The 19,564-nt window shown below is 35.3% G+C and overlaps 1 protein-coding gene across 2 annotated transcripts in view; it reads right to left on the bottom strand.

Moving 5' to 3' along the window:
- LOC106457919 (potassium voltage-gated channel subfamily H member 8-like) overlaps positions 1-18,217 on the bottom strand; it is a 51,679-nt gene extending 33,462 nt beyond the window's left edge. The window contains exons 1-4 of one of the 2 annotated variants that reach the window (XM_022384198.1): positions 18,125-18,217; positions 9,108-9,347; positions 5,010-5,243; positions 2,423-2,557 (exon numbers count right to left, since the gene is read on the bottom strand). In XM_022384198.1, the coding sequence (XP_022239906.1) occupies positions 2,423-2,557; positions 5,010-5,243; positions 9,108-9,183 (445 nt within the window). In that variant the 5' untranslated portion in view covers positions 9,184-9,347; positions 18,125-18,217. The remainder of the gene's footprint in view (positions 1-2,422; positions 2,558-5,009; positions 5,244-9,107; positions 9,348-18,124) is intronic. The other variant, XM_022384203.1, reaches the window with a different exon arrangement.
- Between the last annotated feature and the right edge of the window lie 1,347 nt (positions 18,218-19,564).

Raw genomic sequence — 19,564 nt, 5'->3', positions numbered from 1 at the left:
TCCAATTCATGGGGTAATATTAACTTGTATATTTTCACTAGCTTCACTTATGTATGATCGTACTAATAGTCCATGTTCACAATACATACCCCCCCCCCCCCAGTGGCACAGCGGTATGTCTGCGGAGTTACAACGTTAGAAACCTGGTTTCGATACCCGTGGTTAGCGGAGCACAGATAGCCCATTATGCAGCTTTGTGCATAATTACAAACAAATTCACAATACAGTTTCACTTAGCAGTCACATACACACAGACATAATCCTATTTTTACATACAAAACCCTTTTAAAATAGAGCTACGACTGTGTCTAGGATTCGGTTAGCCTGGCACTCTTTGGCCAGTAAGTTTCTTATTTATGATGTTTAAGAGGAGAGAGGTACTTAGGGTTTGGTTCATCATATATTATGTAACTCTCTAGTTTGCTCATCAGTTCATTTTTAATAATATTTTCCTTATAATATTGAAGCGAGCTATCCAAGAGTCTGTCTGATAGTGTTGGCACGTTTGAATAGTTGTGTAGATATGCCGAGTTTTTTGATCGTGGGACTCTAAATGCTTTTGTTAAAATATAGTTTTGTATTTGCTGTACTTTGTTGATGTGTGTTTTTGGTACATTTATCCATGTTATACAGGCATATTCTACTACTGTTTTTATGCATGTTCCGTAAATTGTTAATATGTTTTCTGGTGAAGCTCCTTGTTTGTTGCCATTCAGGCTCCTAAAGTAACTCGCTCTTTTCCAAATTCTGGTTTTTATATTATTAATGTGTGGTATCTAGTTTAATTTTAAGTCAAATGTTATCCCTAAGAATTTTAATGATGTTATCTCCAAGACAGTTCCGTCTAGATATGACTGTGGTATTAATTTGCTTGTTTTGTACGAGTCTGTGAATAATATGACTTGTGTTTTGTGCGCATTAATTTTAATTCTCGACTTATTGTAGTACACTTCTATTTCGTTTAGTAGTGGTTGTATGTTTCTGTTGTTGGGTTTGGGGCACTCTTCCAGATTGCAACATCATCTGAGAACTGTGAGCAAAAAGCATGTTTGGTTCTTTGAGATGCATGCCGCTGACATACATAATAAACAGAGTAGGGCTAAGTACTCCTCCTTGAGGAACCCCCGCCTCCAGAGTTAACTGATGAGTGGGAGGTATGAACACAGTTTGAAATATAAATATGGCGCCCCGGACTTCCGGGGGGGGGGGCAGGAACACAAAATCTGATGCCAGATTCAGGTTCAATAACTTCTAACCTCCATCGTGTCTGGATGACCTTGTGGGGCGCGTTTTAGCTACCTTTGGTAGAGCGGCTACTCTATATAGATAATGGCACCTCCCGGGCCATCCTGAGTCCACCAGCCAAGTTTGGTACTGCTAACTCCAAAACTGTGGGAGGAGTTCTCGTACAAACAAACACATTAATTGAATTAATATAGGATGTAACGTTAAGTTGTAGTAGTTGTTTTGTATTCATATGTACTGATTGTTTGATATGTGTAACGTTGGTATATATACATATATATTACAAGTAGCATTTGCGTGTTGTTTATTACGTACATCGTGTTTACTTCCAGATTCTACAGAGAATCCCAACTGGAAGTAACTTCAGCCCTCAAGTTGCTGACTTGTGTTTATTCGGATCAGAATGCTCATGTATTACAAACCTTACTACGAAAGACTACAGTAAAGCTTTGCATATCAGTCGCGCTTAGAGATCTATTGAAGACACTATATAGAATATAGATGATTAAACCGAATTATCAAGGTTTTCTAGACACAGCTGTACAAGTCTATCACCAGAGTTCGCTCTAGAAAAAAAAAGCTTTTCCACTAAAGTCAAAGCAGTTTTAGATTTCAGCATCGCTAATCAAACACTCATGTTTAAAGTATTCAAATTTAACTTCTATGATGTGTACTCTGACCAAAATTAGTCAGGGAGAGACTAAACGTCATAGCACGAAGAATAAATTAAACTTTCACTCTGGCCAGCCATCACAAGAAACAAACAAACTTAATTTCCATGTGCTATCTGTTCATTCCTCGATACAGTTAAAATGCCGAATTTAATTGTCACTGGCACGTTAATTAATATTCGTCAGGGTGTAAATCCTAACTGAACTTCATGTGCAGATATGACTACGCATAAACGTAAATTTCATGTGTGTATTGAATTTATTAGTTATCGTTGTTGTTGTTTGAAGTCAAACACAAAGCTACACAATGGGCTATCTGTGCGCTGCCCACCACAGGTATCGAAACCCGATTTCTAGCATTGTAAGTCCGCAGACATACCGCTGTGCCACTGGGGGGCTTGGTAGTTATCAAAGTAAATAATGTATTAATTCTCATAATGTTATATCAATACAAGTACTGATTACTTCACATTTCTAATGAAATAATCATAAACAACATAACTCACCATCATTGTACATTTCTTCTTCCATCTCAGCCATTTTAGTTTTGGTGATATCTTTATGAGAGGCAAGAAATAAAACCACCTCATGCTTCTCATTCTTGATTGGAACAACGTCCAACAAGCACCAGAAGGAACTTCCTGAAAGAAAACAGCCAAAATATAATGATACAACGTCCAGCTAACACAAGAAGGAACTTCCTAAAATAAAGACAAAGTAATGAAACATCTGAAGCTCAGCATTTACATCGGATGGGAGAATTTACTTAGAAGTTCTTTGGAACGACGTTCAGCAAGCACCAGAAAGAATTTCCTGAAACAAAAAGAGATAATATTTTGTGAAATTTCTAAAGTTCGGTATTGGATAACAGTGTTTTATAAAAGTCTTTTCATTTCATCAGGAATTTCATGATATTTTGTTACTGTTCCTTTCAGGAAGTTCGTTCCGATACTAAACCGATCGCAGCCCCTATGATTAGCGTGCCGAACTGTGGATCGGAGGTTCCGTAGTTCCCGCCTCGTTAAATAAAAAAAAAATCTCTCCCCGCAGTATGGGGCCATGTATGTTATAAGAGTGATAGCCAAATCCCACTATTCGACCAGAGTTGATGATGAGTGTGGTTGACTAACTTGTTTGTTTGTTTTGAATTTCGCGCAAAGCTACACGAGGGCTATCTGCGCTAGCCGTCCCTAATTTAGCAGTGTAAGACTAGAGGGAAGATAGCTAGTCATCACCACCCACCGCCAACTCTTGGGCTACTTATTTACTAACGAATAGTGAGATTGGCCGTCACATTATAACGCCCCCACGGCTGAAAGGGCGAGCATGTTTTGGTGTGACGGGGATTCGAACCCGCGACCCTCAGATTGCGAGTCGAGCGCCGTAACACCTGACCATGCCGGGCCAGGTTGACTAACTACCTTCCCTCTAGTCTACCATTTCAATATTAGGAACGACTAGCGGAGATGGTCTTCGAGTACTTTGCAAGAAATTTCACAAACTACTATAAATTATAAAAGATTTCTGGTGCCTAATGAAATTGTCCCAAATGACTTCTTTGAAAACAAGTTCTCACTGGAAAACTAGAAAAGAGAAGTGAGATCTACAGTTTGATAATAAAACATTCTCTACAAGTCGATACACATATCGATTTACCATTCGTCCAGAACGATGAAGAATAAGCAGTGGTAGTTTCTTTCATTTCCGGTAACGCTAATATTATAAAACATCATTTTTCTGCAATTTTGATTTTTCATCAATGTAGAAAATTCCTTCGTATAGAATATTAAGTTAGGATTATGTATCCAAGGTACTGGTTCTGTGTAGTTATAAAAAGGTTCAAGAATTAATTAAGACAGTCTTTTAATCCTTCCATCTTACATCCAACTTGTAAAATGTTCATCTTTAGAACATTATGAGCTCAAACAGGTTAACCAATGATGCTTCCCTTGGTGATGTTTGGGACTTGAAATCTGGATGGTAGACAGAAGGACCTAAACCTTGGTGATGTTTGGGACTTGAAATCTGGATGGTAGACGAAAGTACCTAAAAATCCGAGAAACAAGTGGAATAATCTTAAAACTATGATATACAAACTAAAAAATTGTACAAATGAAGATCGAATCCAAACCCATAAAAGAAATACAAGGGAAGTTGAATATCTTGTACATAGACAGTTAAAATTAAAACACTGTACATAATTATCGGAAAACCTAAGAGATGAATAGTGGAACTCCAAAACATGGGTGTTGTAGGACGGTCCTGAAAACTTGGGAAATATATAGCAGAATCTTAGAATATAAGTTATATACAAGAAAACCTTGAAACCTATGCAACTAACAGCACAACCTTAAAAAATGAATGATACATAATAGAGTGTTTGTATTTAAGCACAAAGCTACACGATGGGCTATCTGTGCTCTGCCCACCACGGGTATCGAAACCCGGATTCTAGCGGTGCAAGTCCGCAGACATGCCACCGTGCCACTGAGGGGCGATACGTAATAAAACTTGCAAAATCTTGGAGAGGATTTGTAAAACCATAAAATGGGCGATGGACAGAAAAGCAAAACCTGTAACGTAGGTGATGAAGAGGATTACAAGGAACAAAAGAGATGAACGGTAAAGTTGAAAGAAGGAGAGAAAAGTGTGAAAACTTTGATCATAAACAAAAGAAGTTTCAAATATGAAAGATGGACATAAAGGAATAAAAACCTCAAAAGTGGACATTAAAACCTAGAATGTGGATGATAAACAACGTACTTGAAAAATACGATAGATAGAACCGGATTTGATGAGCTAGATGAATACCAAACTAAAACCATTGATGATGGGTTTGTTTGTTTGTTTACGTTAAGCATAAAGCTACACAATGGGCTATTTGTGCTCTGCCCACCACGGGTATCGAAACCCGAATGCTAGCGTTATAAGTCCGCAGACATACCACTGTGCCACCGAGGGGCTTAATGAAGGGAAGAAAAACGTAACTATGTGGAAAAATAAAATCTAGAATCTGAAAGCGTGGATAAGGGACTGGTGACAATATCTATATAAAAAAAAAACGATAAGAAGTAATGCTATTGCTTCACTCACCGTTCTTCTTGTAAAATATCACCTCCAGTTTCACTTCAACTTTGTTTTTCAAGGCGTCTTCAATTTTTTCCTTGGCGTCATCTGTAGTTTCAGGCCCATATAGGAAGTTACAGCTTACGCCCTTTTGCATTATCTGAGCCCTAGAAAATCCTGTCAGCTCACAAAATCCATCAGAACAATAAACGATCGGAAAAACTGCAGCCACTTGGGCATTTCCGAGCACAAAGTTGCTATCTGAAAACGAAATTACGCTTTTAGTAAGCACGTCATAATGCGTTTATGGCGGGTGTCTCAATGTTATGTAACTCTTAGGATAAAACGTAGATATTTAAATTCCTAAAGTTAAACATAAAGTAAAAAGGGAATGACAATAACTGTAGAAACTCCTTCAAGTTCTCAGAAATTTTAAACATTATGAACAAACCAGACTTGATTTTAAAAAGTCAGGCCGCCAAACCATTGTTTTAGCTCTCAAAACGTGGATTAGTTGTGATAAAATTAAAACTTTAATTAATAAGACTTTCTACACCCTCTATTGCAAGCGTTTGATTGTTACAGAGCCTTTGATGAACAACTATAAATTACTCAATTCTAATACTTTTTATTTTCACACAGACAAAGACTGATAGTAAAAAAACGAAATTTAGACTGTGTTAAGTATGTTTGTAGTACACTTTAACAGTTTAGAATTGGTGGGCTTAAGCCCTTGTGAAACAAAATGTTGAGGAATCGAACAATCTTCTCCTAAATTCTATTAAAAATCTTATCTTTATAAACTGGTTAATTCAGATGTGCATGATATTTCTTGAGTCTCCCTCCATACACGTGACCATAAAAACATGTGCATGATATTTCTTGAGTCCCCCCCATACATGTGACCATAAAAACATGTGCATGATATTTCTTGATTCCCCCATACACGTGACCATAAAAACATGTGCATGATATTTCTTGATTCCCCCATACACGTGACCATAAAAACATGTGCATGATATTTCTTGATTCCCCCCATACACGTGACCATAAAAACATGTGCATGATATTTTGTGAGTTCACCTACATGTGACCACGAAAATATGTGCATGATATTTCCTAAGACCTCCCCGCCCCACATGTGACCATGAAAACATGTTCATATTTCATTTTTCCTCCACATGTCACCAAGCAAATAAGTGCATGATATTTCCTGAGTTTACCCCACACACATGTTTATATTTCCTTTTTCCATTACTTGTGAACATGAAAAGATGTATGTCATATTTTTGATTTTCCACACACACGCACACACTCACATGTGACCATGAAAACGTGGATTCTATCAGAATTCTAACAGAAAGTGCTGAAAAATTCCAGACCTACATTTCGTCTTACCCCACAAACGACAGCCTATACCAGTATGATCATAGGATGTGTTTACGTTATAAGAATACGTGTCATGTTTCGCGAACTATTTATGTTGAACAAATATATTCATGGTATGGCAATATATTTCCTTTTAGTTACTGATTGTCAAGAAAAATATGTTGAAGCTAATCGTTTTAATGGATTGCACTAACATACCAATGTGAAAAACGAAAAGTTCAATTTCATGCCAAATGAAACACCAGTAGCACAACGGTATGCCTGCGAACTTACAACACTAGAAACCGGGTTACGATACCCGTGGTGGGCAGAGCCCAGATAGCCCTTTGTGCTTAACTTCAAACAAACAAACAAATATACGAGATAACAAAGCGATTCTCATCTCATTTAAATTTCTTGTTTTTAGTAGAATTTCTAAGCCTTTCGGTTACTAAAAATAACCAGCCAAATTATATGTTGAACTGGAGGTCGGGGCCCGGCATGGCCAGATGGTTACGTCGCTCGACTCGCAATCTGAGGGTCGCGGGTTCGAGTCCCCGTCACACCAAACATGCTCGCCCTTTCAGCCGTGGGGGCGTTATAATGTGACGGTCAATCCCACTATTCGTTGGTAAAAGAGTAGCCCAAGAGTTGGCAGTGGGTAGTGATGACTAGCTGCCTTCCCTCTAGTCTTATACTGCTAAATTAGGGACGGCTAGCGCAGATAGCCCTCGTGTAGCTTTGCGCGAAATTAAAAAAAAAAACTGGAGGTCGAATACACTCTTACTCTCTTCTTTTTTATGAGCATTGAAATTAGTTGTTTAATACGTTTTTTTTAGTATTTTCAAACACTACATTGAGTTTAGTAGCAGTTGGTCAGTTTATAATAAATTGTATTATTTAGTGACTTTTGTGCTTTTTTTTCGAAATTCATTCTTGAAGTTAGACGATTTGACTTTTAATCTTACTTTAGACAACGTACACGACACCTAAAGGACAACTTTCATCACATAGATAGATGAGCAGCCACCTCTACATGCCAAACTACTATTAAAGTGTCCCTTGAACATGCAGTCTGTACCTCTGATGTCATAAAGACGTGTATTTACGAGGAACGTTACACGTATTGCTTCATGACACATATATTTTTATTGTGCCCTAATTTTTCTTTATTGCTCGCTAAGTGGTACAAAATCTCGCCGAAAACGTTAGATCCTGCAGAAATAAGCCCGATAAGTTGATGCTAAAGGCAAAGATCCGGACAATGAAGAATGTGTTACGATCTGAAGACTAATCTCGTGAATAGCTGATGTCGTACAGGTTCGAAACAAGAATAACATCTCCATAGCACGGGTAAAAGGCTGATCCAGATTAGTTAGACATTACCTGACTTCTTGAGAAATTATATATATATGCCTTTTCGAAAAAAAAAGTCAAATTACTCATGATAAGTAATTTTTAGAGTTTTACATTTTTCAAAATTATCTTGCAGTTAACGTTATAGTGGCTATTTCTAAGAAGCACAATGCAAATACATCTTGATAAGATCTTTAACGGATAATGTGCCCGTGGAATGGTGTTGATGTGAGGTAATATAGCTTATTTCATCTGAAATATGCAAGGGTTAATTTGTACCGGTCACCAAATCCGGAACCTTTTTTCTTTCAATGGACGAGAGTTATCTAGTGTGCAGATGAACAACGTTAAAAAATACAACTACATAAAAAAAATGTACAATAAAAAAACCTTCTTTCCTGTTTAGTAGACCCATGACGAAAACGCTAAAGTTAGAACGTTACATTTTTACTTCTCGTCCTCTCCTGTTAAGTACTGACTGTAACCAACTCGCGGTATAATGAGTATGAAAATTACTAGTTTTGTTTTTTACAACTCAAACATTGAAGCACCAGAAATCTACCCCCCAAGTTTAGATGGTGACGAAAAAATGTAAAAAGGATAAGTGAAGATGATGTATTTATTAGTAATGTAAGCACTATTGACAGTGATTAATTTCTGACGAATCTCTCCGGATCTGAGATCCTGAAGGCGTTTTAATTTTTTAAGTTACATTACTTCTTTCCAGCCCCATCCCAAATAGTAGCCTCAATAACGTCAAAATTATTAATCTTCCAAATTCAAGATTCCACATTCAACTCATCAACAGAGATCCGTTACTTTTTTTTCCATCTAAAAATTAAGTGCTACAAATATGTATAGTTGAAAATCCATGGAAAAAAACTGCTACGCTAACCCTTTTTTTAATTCAGAGAGTTTATTTTAGGACATAAATAGCATACATATCCAAGAAGACGTAAATTATACATAGAAAAGAAGCAAAATAAGAAAATTTTCCGTTGTAATTTTTAGTACCTTATGATAAAAAATAATCTGAATATTTATAAATGAGAACTTAAGAAATTAAAAGTACCAAGAAACACTAATGCATAAAAACTGACTGGAAGTACTTAGAGTTATAAATCAGCATGCTAGAAAACGAAAATCTATAATGATTAGAATTCGCTGAATTATCCGGTAATAACGAAATATTCAGGTCTCATATCAACTCACGAAAGTCGACCAGCTTAGGAGATTTAGGTTAATCCTTACTCCACACTAAAATAACATTCGTAAGTGCAAATAATCCCCCAAAAATATATGAACTTGATCAGAAGTAATATTTAATGGAACTAACTATAAAAATGGACTTGACTGTTACTTATAAAATATATTAAAATACCAGCCGTTTGTTGTACTTACGTGTGCCATCGAACCGATTTGCTATGGTATCTAAAAACGTATTTTGTGGAGCAAGCAGACCCTTTCTCTGCGGCATTTGTAAAATTCTGTGTTAACAAGAAGAAGTCCAAAAAAGGTTGTTTATTAAGATATTTTCTTTAGGTCTTTAAGCCGGCAGAAACTTCATCCTTAGATACAGTTCTGGCAGAGAAAAAAGTATTTCGAGTTCTTGAAGCAAGGAAGATAAAGAATGTTGATCTTCTGGAAGAGAAGGATTTCTGAAGTGTATCATGACTGGACACAAAGAGTGTTATGTTCTGCTACACTTCTGTATAACATGAGTCAAATATATATATATACAAAACATACTTAATCTATGTTGCTACTAATAATTCGTTAAGTAATATATATTACACAACGTGCTATTAATAACTCTTAAAGTAACATATATTACACAATGTGTTACTAATAACTCTTAAAGTACTATATTTTACACAACGTGCTATTAATAATTCTTTAAGTAATATATATTACACAACGTGCTATTAATAACTCTTAAAGTAATATATATTACACAATGTGTTACTAATAACTCTTAAAGTACTATATTTTACACAATGTTCTACTAATAACTCTTAAAGTGATGACCCGGCATGACCAGGTGATTATGGCGCTTGACTCGCAATCTGAGGGTCGAGGGTTCGAATACCCGTCCCACCAAACATGCTAGCCCTTTCAGCCGGGGGCGTTATAATGTGACGGTCAATCCCACTATTCGTTGGTAAAAGAGTAGCCCAAGAGTTGGCAGTGGGTGGTGATGACTAGCTGCCTTCCCTCTAGTCTTTCACTGCTAAATTAGGGACGGCTAGCGCAGATAGCCCTCGTGTAGCTTTGCGCGAAATGAAAAACAAACTAACAAAGTTAAAGTATTATATTACACAATGTGCTACTAATAACTCTTAAATTAATATATATTACATTAACAACTTATATCTCGATAAGTCCGTAAGCTTACCTTTGGCCCACCGGGTTTTTACTTGCTACAAAAAGGGCATTATTTGTAATGTTTAGACAAATGACAAATTAAATACCTGTATTTACATGAATTACGTTTCTTCCTTAGATGCCTGTACTGATACATATCAGGAGTATTTATGATGTGTATCTGATATAGTTCAGGAGAGTTACTGATAAGACTAGTTGAAACACACTTCCTTCAGGTTTCTTCCTGCCTGTACTGATACACGTCAGGAGTATTCCTAATGAAGCAATGCACTGATATATTTCAGGAGTGTTACTGATAGGACTATCTGAAACACTTCCTTCAGGTTTCTTCCTGCCTGTACTGATACACGTCAGGAGTATTCCTAATGAAGCAATGCACTGATATGTTTCAGGAGTGTTACTGATAGGACTATCTGAAACACTTCCTTCAGGTTTCTTCCTTACGATGTCGAATGTATAAATAACTCTGGATAGCGGTCTTAATAATAAAAGGCTGTAAAGATAACTTTTATACATGGTGTTGATGATAAAAGTTGGCTCTGAGGAATGTTATTTACAATAAAAAATCATATAGAGGTTTTCAAGAAATTGTCTTGATGTTGAACGTGTACTGCTAACTTTGAACAGTGATAACCTTAAAGAGTGATCTTTATTTTGATAGAAAGGAATAAATACTCTCGAAATCATATAGAGGTTTTCAAGAAATTGTCTTGATGTTGAACGTGTACTGCTAACTTTGAACAGTGATAACCTTAAAGAGTGATCTTTATTTTGATAGAAAGGAATAAATACTCTCGAAAAAGGGCTGTTCTTATAGTAAAACGTCCCCCCTATACTTTTTAGAACTGTTAAAGATACTAAAACTCAATTCCTTTTTAAATAAAAGCACTAACTCAAGATAAAAGTAGTACGTACAACATTAGGACTCGTCCACAATGATAAAAGTTGTAATTGCGTAGAAGAGTTTCCAATGATAAAATCTATACAAATAATTTTGTTATAATATCGATGATCCAATTTGAGTTTGTAAGTCGGCTTTGTCTTCATCTGTATATAGTAAATGTTTTTCCGGAAAGCTTGTCTGTTTGTTTGAAGTTAAGCACAAAGCTACACATTGGGCTATCTGTGCTCTGCCCACCACGGGTATCGAAACCAGGATTCTAGCGTTGTAAGTCCGCAGACATACCGCTGTGCTACTGAGGGGCTTCCGGAAAGCTCTAATAAATTGTTGATTTATTCTGACCAAATATCTACATAATAATCGCTGGTTAAAAGCCCGGGAAATAGAGTTTCAATTTATCGACTCTCATACATCTGAATCTAAATCTCAGCTACATTTTATGACAGTTTTATGTTTGGTTGAAAAATATCCCACTAAGGATATTATTTCTGGCAGTTATTTTGATTTAAAATTAATTATTTCTTCGAAAAAATTAATAATCATGGGTGCTCGAAGATTAATCAATTCTTCTTCACCCCGTGCGTGGACTAGAAGTATGACCTTAAATTGAAGAACAGGAAATTAATACAAACAAGCCGTATAAACTTATAAAATAGGGAGTAATTAAAAACGTAAACGGCCGATATAAGATTATTGAAACAGTCCTAAAATATCAGAATTTTCAACAAGAAGAAATGAAAGAAAATATGCGCATTTCATCTAGGATGTTTTTATTGTGTTTTTTGTGCAAAATAAGTATTTTAGTTGTCACAATGTCTTCTAGTTTAGTGCATTATAAGCGACAATTTTTTTCTAGAACATCTATTCGTACAACGCCCCCTGGCTTGATGTATAATATGAAATGACATTAGCTTACAAACCACGACACTACCTAATTATCACAGAAGACACCAGCTTGGATGAGTTCCTTCTGGCTGATCTGAATTAGTGTAAAATACTATTTTATTCAGAACACTTGTTAGTACAAAATTATCTGATCTAATCAGTTGTAGAAGAAAAGCTAATTCACTATATATTCTCCTATAGCATCACCTGTCCTGATTAACTTTAAATAGAAATTTAACCAGTATATATTCTCCTATAGTATCACCTGTCCTGATTAACTTTAAATAGAAATTTAACCAGTATATATTCTCCTATAGTATCACCTGTCCTGATTAACTTTAAATAGAAATTTAATCAGTATATATTCTCCTGTAGTATCACCTGTTCTGATGAATTCTAAAGAGAACTTTATCCACAGTATATTCTCCTATAGCATCACCTGTCCTGATGAATTCTAAAGAGAACTTTATCCACGTTGTATTATCCTAGAGCATCACCTGTCCTGATGAATTCTAAAGAGAACTTTATCCACAGTATATTATCCTAGAGCATCACCTGTCCTGATGAATTCTAAAGAGACCTTTATCCACAGTATATATAAGTGTACTTATTCCATGACATTACTGTTCGCACCATGTAGCTAAAAACAATTTTCTTAGATACAACTGAAACTCATATAAATATTGCGTAGCTATAAAAAAGTTGTTTTCCTGATCGATGGTTGCCATCGAAACGTCACCGGAGATTCACGCTTATTTGTGAAATCAGGGAAGATTTTATTATACATTATACGCTTTGTTTGCTTCTGAGTATGTGACAAGATTTGCAAGTTACCTAAGTGTCTATTGAAACACAAACCTCAAGACGTTTATTCAAATCTAGCCTTGCCGTTTTTATATCCAGAGCTAAAATTATACAAAAATACTTATATTTAACCAATTAAACATTTACATTATCTGAAGATAGATGTATTATTTACAGTAGTCTCCATTTTTCGTAAATAAACTCCATCGTTCAGAATTTTGAAAGAAAGTTTTTTTTTATACAATAGCCTAGTTAACGTCGGATGCATATAAAATAAACCAATATCTGCCAGGCAGTATTACCAGAAAATTCGGGGGAAATATGCGTAATTTTCCGAACAAATAGACTCTGGACTTTGTGATTTTAACATGATTATAAGACGCTCGTTCTGAGTATTACTATTTAGTATCTGAAGAGGAAGAATCGATTACAGTAAGAATAATGAATAAGATCCTTTCTGCTGTAGGACTTTCGTGCATTTACAATTATTTTACTGTTTACTTCCGGTCTATGAAAATGGCTGAGATTATGACTGAAGGCCACATACCATGCAAGCGTTGAACTTCATAATCAATAGTGCACTCTCGAACAAAAGCATCTCAAATGTCAGTAGAGTGACTGGAGTTACCAGTATACGAATCAGTAGTTAAAATGTCAGTAGAGTTACCAGTATACGGATCAGGAGTTAAAATGTCAGTAGAGTTACCAGTATACATACTCTACTGACAGTTGAACTACTGATATGTATATTGGTCACTCTACTGAAATTTGAACTCCTGATCCTTATACTGGTAACTCTACTGACAGCTAAACTACTGATATGTATACTGGTCATGTATACTGGTCACTCTACTGACAGTTGAACTACTGATACTCTACTGACAGTTGAACTACTGATGGCCAGTATACGGATCAGGAGTTCAAATGCCAGTAGAGGGAAAAGAGTGACCTGCATACGGAGTTTGAATGTTAGTAGAGTGACTGGAGTTACCAGTATGTAAATTAGGAGTGACTGTTAGCTGTACTCTGTGAGATTTCTCTTAGAATACAAATTAAAATATTAGTAAATAGAGGAATACAGTTAAAAAAGAACTAGAAATGGAAATAAATGATCAACTAAAATACTACTAACGTTACTAGAAGTTGAACTTGGCATAACTCCAGCTTGTATATTTGTTAACAGCTAGTGGTGTGTAGAATTAAAGTTAATCTATTATTTGAAACTGGTCTAGTGTTACTAAGCTTTATACAACTGTAATAGGTTGAACAGTTATAAGTATTTGAAGTTAAAACTACCTAACTATATGCCAATCAAAACTAATGAAATTAATATGTTTGTGACAGATCGCCCTGACAACGTGCAGGTGTTAATGTTTGTTTTATAATGGAATTACTAAGGCGTGATTGTGGTTACTCGTGCAGAAAGTAAACGAGACAGAGTGATGTATATTAGTAATCAGTGAACAAGAGGGCTGGGTTTGTTTGTTTGAAGTTAAGCACAAAGATACACAACTGACTATCTCTGCTCTGCCCACCACGGGTATCGAAACCCGGTTTCTAGCATTGTAAGTCTGCAGACGTACCGCTGTGCCACTGGAGACCTGAGTTACAATGAAATGTCAGAAAGTGAACCACAAAAACAAGTTACCAACCTATTAATGCTCATTTTTACATAGATTGATAGTAATAACTCGAGACTCAACGATTCAGTTTGCTAAGAGCATCAGTTTCAAATAAGCAGTGTTGAATGCAGAGGTTGTACATGCAGGGGGGGGAATTCCCCTGTCAAAAAAATCCCCCTGAAATATTTTAACTATTTTGTCTTTTTGTATACGTTATTTTTTCTTCTTTTTTTTTTTTTACTGAAAAACGCTAACAACCAAAATAAAGTCGTGATACACGAGTCAGGATTTACTATTATTTCATCGAACACCTGGACCCATCGATTATAAAAACGGATTATACATTTAAGTATCATAACCAATAACAATGAAATATATTAATGTAAGTTTGTAGATTCAAGTATTTTAGTTAAAGTATTTTCCATTATGTCGAATTTTAATTTTAATTCATCCCCACTCCCCCTCCCCATACACACAGCATCACATTCCCTTCCCACCCTGTAGAAAGGTCTGGATTCAACACTGTAAACCAACCAAAAATGATTTGTAATTAACATACAAGCAATTTTGCCCTATAAAAAAAATGAAAAAAAGAACTCTCTAGTCAATGTTTCTGTTGACCCTAACCTTGGCCTGATTCAGATCGTCATGGTGACAGAGCAATTTTAAGCATTTCTTTGTATTTTCAGTTTTTTTTTTGTTTGTTTTTTTCATCGCTGTAGCTTCATTTTCTATTTCTGACGCTGTTCTTTAGGATGAGTTCATCTAAGACACACAAACTAATAATTCCAGTTTTTAACAGATACCATGCTACCGAAAAATTTGTCAACTTGTGCTGACCATTATTTAAAATACACCCCTACCGAGCTTTTCTCTGAAGTCAAAGATATATCGCCTTTTATCAACAATATTAAGAGAATTAATTGCTTAAAGACCATTATTAAACTACAAAAGTCTCCCCCCATACATTAAATATTATACGACTATAAATCCAGTAATTATATAGACTGGTTTAAGTTTTGTTGAACCTTTCCACACTCTGCATAGTTAAATTTATTTCATTCTGTAACAGAGTTAAATGTTACAATGAACATTAAGTCATAGCTTTTCCAGATCTTACGGAAAATACTGTAAAACTACGTATCTATAAACAATACATTGAGAACATTTACTTTAGATGGATAGCGGAAAGTAAATTACTTCACATGAATACGTTGAGAAATGAATAAGTGAAACTAAATTACTACAAATGAATACGTTGAGAAACTCACTGTAGATGAATAGCCGAAACTGGATTATTTTAAATCAATACACTGAATAAATTTATTAAATTTATTTTAAGTAATGTACTTCGGATGGATAGACAAAATTAAACTACTAAAACTAATACATTCAAGAAATGTACTTCGGATGGATAGAAAAAGCTAAACTACTAAAATTAATACATTCAAGAAATGTACTTCGGATGGATAGAAAAAGCTAAAGTACTAAAATTAATACATTCAAGAAATGTACTTCGGATGGATAGAAAAAGCTAAAGTACTAAAATTAATACATTCAAGAAATGTACTTCGGATGGATAGAAAAAGCTAAAAGTACTAAACTCAATACGTTCAAGAAATGTACTTCGGATGGATAGAAAAAGCTAAACTACTAAAACTAATACATTCAAGTAGTGTACTTCGGGTGGATAGAAAAAGCTAAACTACTAAATCAATATATTCAATAAATTTACTTTGGATGGATAGCCGATACTAAGTTACTTCAAATCAATATATTGAAGAAATTTACTTTGATTAAAAGGCAAAAATAAATAGTTTTATATCAGATGCTTTACAAGTGCTATTTATGCTGGTCGTCATCACTCTTGAACTGATAGAGTACATGGAAGGCAGCTAGTCGATATCACCCAATGCAACTCTTTGACTTGTCTAATTGAAAAATAGGAGTTCACCGTCACTCTTATTAAGCACCCCTGGCCCAAAGTGTGGTGTGCGATTTGTTTCTGCAGTATCAAGAGCAGAATCCACACTCCAACACGCTAACCACTAGGCCACGCCAGGCCCTACTGATAATATTCAGACCGCCCTCTGACGTTGTTCAACAAATGGGCTAGAAAAACTAAAACAAGTACATTCTACTATACCTGCCTAGAACGAAACCATATAAATATAATGTAAACTACTTACACTATAAAATATATCTTACGAAAAGATATCTAACTTTGAAACATATTCGTTAGTTTCAGCCTTATAATAAATACATCACTTTGAAATAAGAACCAGCACCAACTCACGTAAAAGTTAACAGTTAATCCGATGTTTAAAGATGCGTGAAATTCAACAGAATATTCATCCACTTGTATTAAATATTCAGATCTTTAAGCGCCATCTAGCTTCATGAAACTGGAGGACGTTCGTATAGGAAGGCAGAATTTTGTTTGTTGTAAAGATCCAAATAACAACCAGTTTTCATCTTCTTATATTCGCAGTTGTAAGTTCAACATTTGATGTACAGTCTAGTTTACCTTGCAAATTTTCTACACAAGATCGAGATAGCTAGCTACGTTCTGGATGTTATGCCAAATCTAAAACCACGCATGTGGAAGTTTGTGGAGATTTGGAAGTTGAAATTCGGTGAAAAAGACAATTTTAATCAAGTTCTCAATGTTCGAAAAAGCATGGCTTACCAAAATTAGATCTTATTCACTTAGATCACGATATATACTTTGATACTTACCCAAACATTCTAAAGCATCTGCTATAATTCCGCTCAGGATGTATGGTAACGCTTCCGCCAATTTCTATGCGTTTTTAAACAGTCACAACTTATCAGTCGTTCAGATCTGTATGTGTGACAACGCTTGCTTATCTATTTATTTAAGCGAATAGTTACACACTTAATAGTGATTCAAATCTGGATGTTTGACAGTGTATGCTTTTCTAAATAAACAAACGTACACTTATTAGTTATTCAAATCTGAATTTTTGTCAGAAGCTCTGCTTCGAACATTAGCAACACTGTGCACAAAACCCAAATCTGGGTGTTCATGAAAACAAGTAATTGCACTCATAACAATATTTCAGATCTGAGTATTTTCACACATAACAGTGCTTTATAACAGAATATCCACACATATATCAGAGTTACATAAATTAACATCCAAACACATAATAATCTACGTAACTGATTATCCACACACAGAACATTGTTAAATGGCTGAATATCCACACACAGAACATTGTTTAATGGCTGAATATCCACAACATAACAGTGTTCCATAGCTGAATATCCACAAAAACATAACAGCGTTACATGACTGAATTTACGCATAAACAACAGTGTTTCATGTGCGAGTATCTGATAAAACCTTACCAAATCAGATAGCTACATGCTTAACAAAAAAAAAACAATTAGTTTTAACTAGGTGTTTAATAGTTAACACAGACACGAGTTTATGGAAAAAATCAAGGATATAAGGAATATTATACCAATTACTAAAAAAAAGGTCAAACAATTCGATCTGTGCAACAAGTTGGTAAAACATTAAAAACTAGTAAACTGGTATGAAAATCGAATTAACAATTGCTTTTGTTTCTCAAGCATCTGTAGAAGTAAGTTTGAATGTCGTAACCAGAAAAGAAACTTTTCTTTCATGATTAATTGAGGGTTATTTGATATTAAACTGTAAAGCCTACTGTATTATCTCCTTCATATAGATTTTGAATGACCAAGAAGTATTTTGAACCTACTCGACTGTACTTTTTCTTTCGGAAAAGTGATATATGAAATCACTTAGATATCAGAATAGTTTTGCTTACCCAAAAGAGTTCACGTGACTTTCTGAAGTTCTTTCTGGACTGCTTTACTCAGCATTTCAGCAAGTCTGATCTTCGTTTAACGAGCATTGCAAGAACGCGTTCATATCGTCATTAGCTAAGGTGCACGAGAGTCAAGAAGCTTTTTCCTAGGTTACCATGGTAACCCCTAAAGACAAGTGCCTATTGGCTTAGAGAAACAGGCAGACAAATAATTTCATGCTTGTTGCTCTACATACAAAGTTATGGATATACTAATATGCAACGTCATCATTTTGCAAAAGAGAACAAAAGCCTAAATTATCTTTTGTGAGATTTTCCTAAGAGAATACACTTCCTCTTCACACTAACCACTAGGGAAAACGTTAACACTATTTTAGATAACCCATAGGAATAATATCAAATAGGTCAATATGAGCATATACAGACAGAAAAAAAATGTATTGGTTTCTGTATAAATGCGTCAGTTACTTCATCAAAAACATAAAGACGCATACCTACTACCAAATCTCAGAAACCCCACTTGAAAGAGACATTTTCACTTAAAGTTAATAATATATATATATATATATCAATGGCCATATATAGCAGAGACTGCTGGTATGGGTATTAAAAACTTTAATTAAAATAAAGTACAAGAACAACGTTTCGACCTTCTTAGGTCATCTTCAGGTTAACTAAGACAGTTTGAAAGTTTTTAATACCCATACCAGCCGTCTCTGCTAAATATTTTTACTTCAAGTGGGTTTCTCGTCATCAATAATATCAGTGGCCAGTACGTTGCTTCACCATTTACTATATATATTCACTGTGAACATAGAGGAATGACAAGTATGGTTTGACACAAGACAAAGATCAAAACGTCACCGTCTAATGAACAAAGGCAAGAATATATATAATGAGAGTGCAATGTTTTGTTTACTGCCAACCCTATCTGCAATACAATATCATAAAGTACCTTGATCTCTGAAAAACAAACAACAGTGAAGATATGTTATTCTTGAAATACATCGTGAATACAATGTCGTAAAGTACTTTGATCTCTGAGAAAAAAACAGTGAAGATATGTTATTCTTGAAATACATCGTGAATACAATGTCGTAAAGTACTTTGATCTCTGAAAAACAAACAACAGTGAAGAGTTGTTATTCTTGAAATACATTGTGAATACAATGTCGTAAAGTACCTTGTTTGTTTTGAATTTCGCGCAAAGCTACACGAGAGCTATCTGCGCTAGCCGATCCTAATTCAACAGTGTAAGACTAGAGGGAAGGCAGCTAGTCATCACCACCCACCGCCAACTCTTGGGCTACTCTTTTAACAACGAATAGTGGGATTGACCGTCACATTATAACGCCCCCACGGATGAAAGGGCGAGCATGTTTGGTGTGACGGGGAATCGACCCCGCGACCCGCAGATTGCGAGTCGAACGCCCTAACCAC

The sequence above is a fragment of the Limulus polyphemus genome, unplaced genomic scaffold (genome assembly GCF_000517525.1).
Source record: "Limulus polyphemus unplaced genomic scaffold, Limulus_polyphemus-2.1.2 Scaffold20, whole genome shotgun sequence".
NCBI lineage: Eukaryota > Metazoa > Arthropoda > Merostomata > Xiphosura > Limulidae > Limulus > Limulus polyphemus.
The sequence above is the reverse complement of the archived record's forward strand: the minus strand, read 5'-3'. Positions and strand labels throughout refer to the sequence as shown.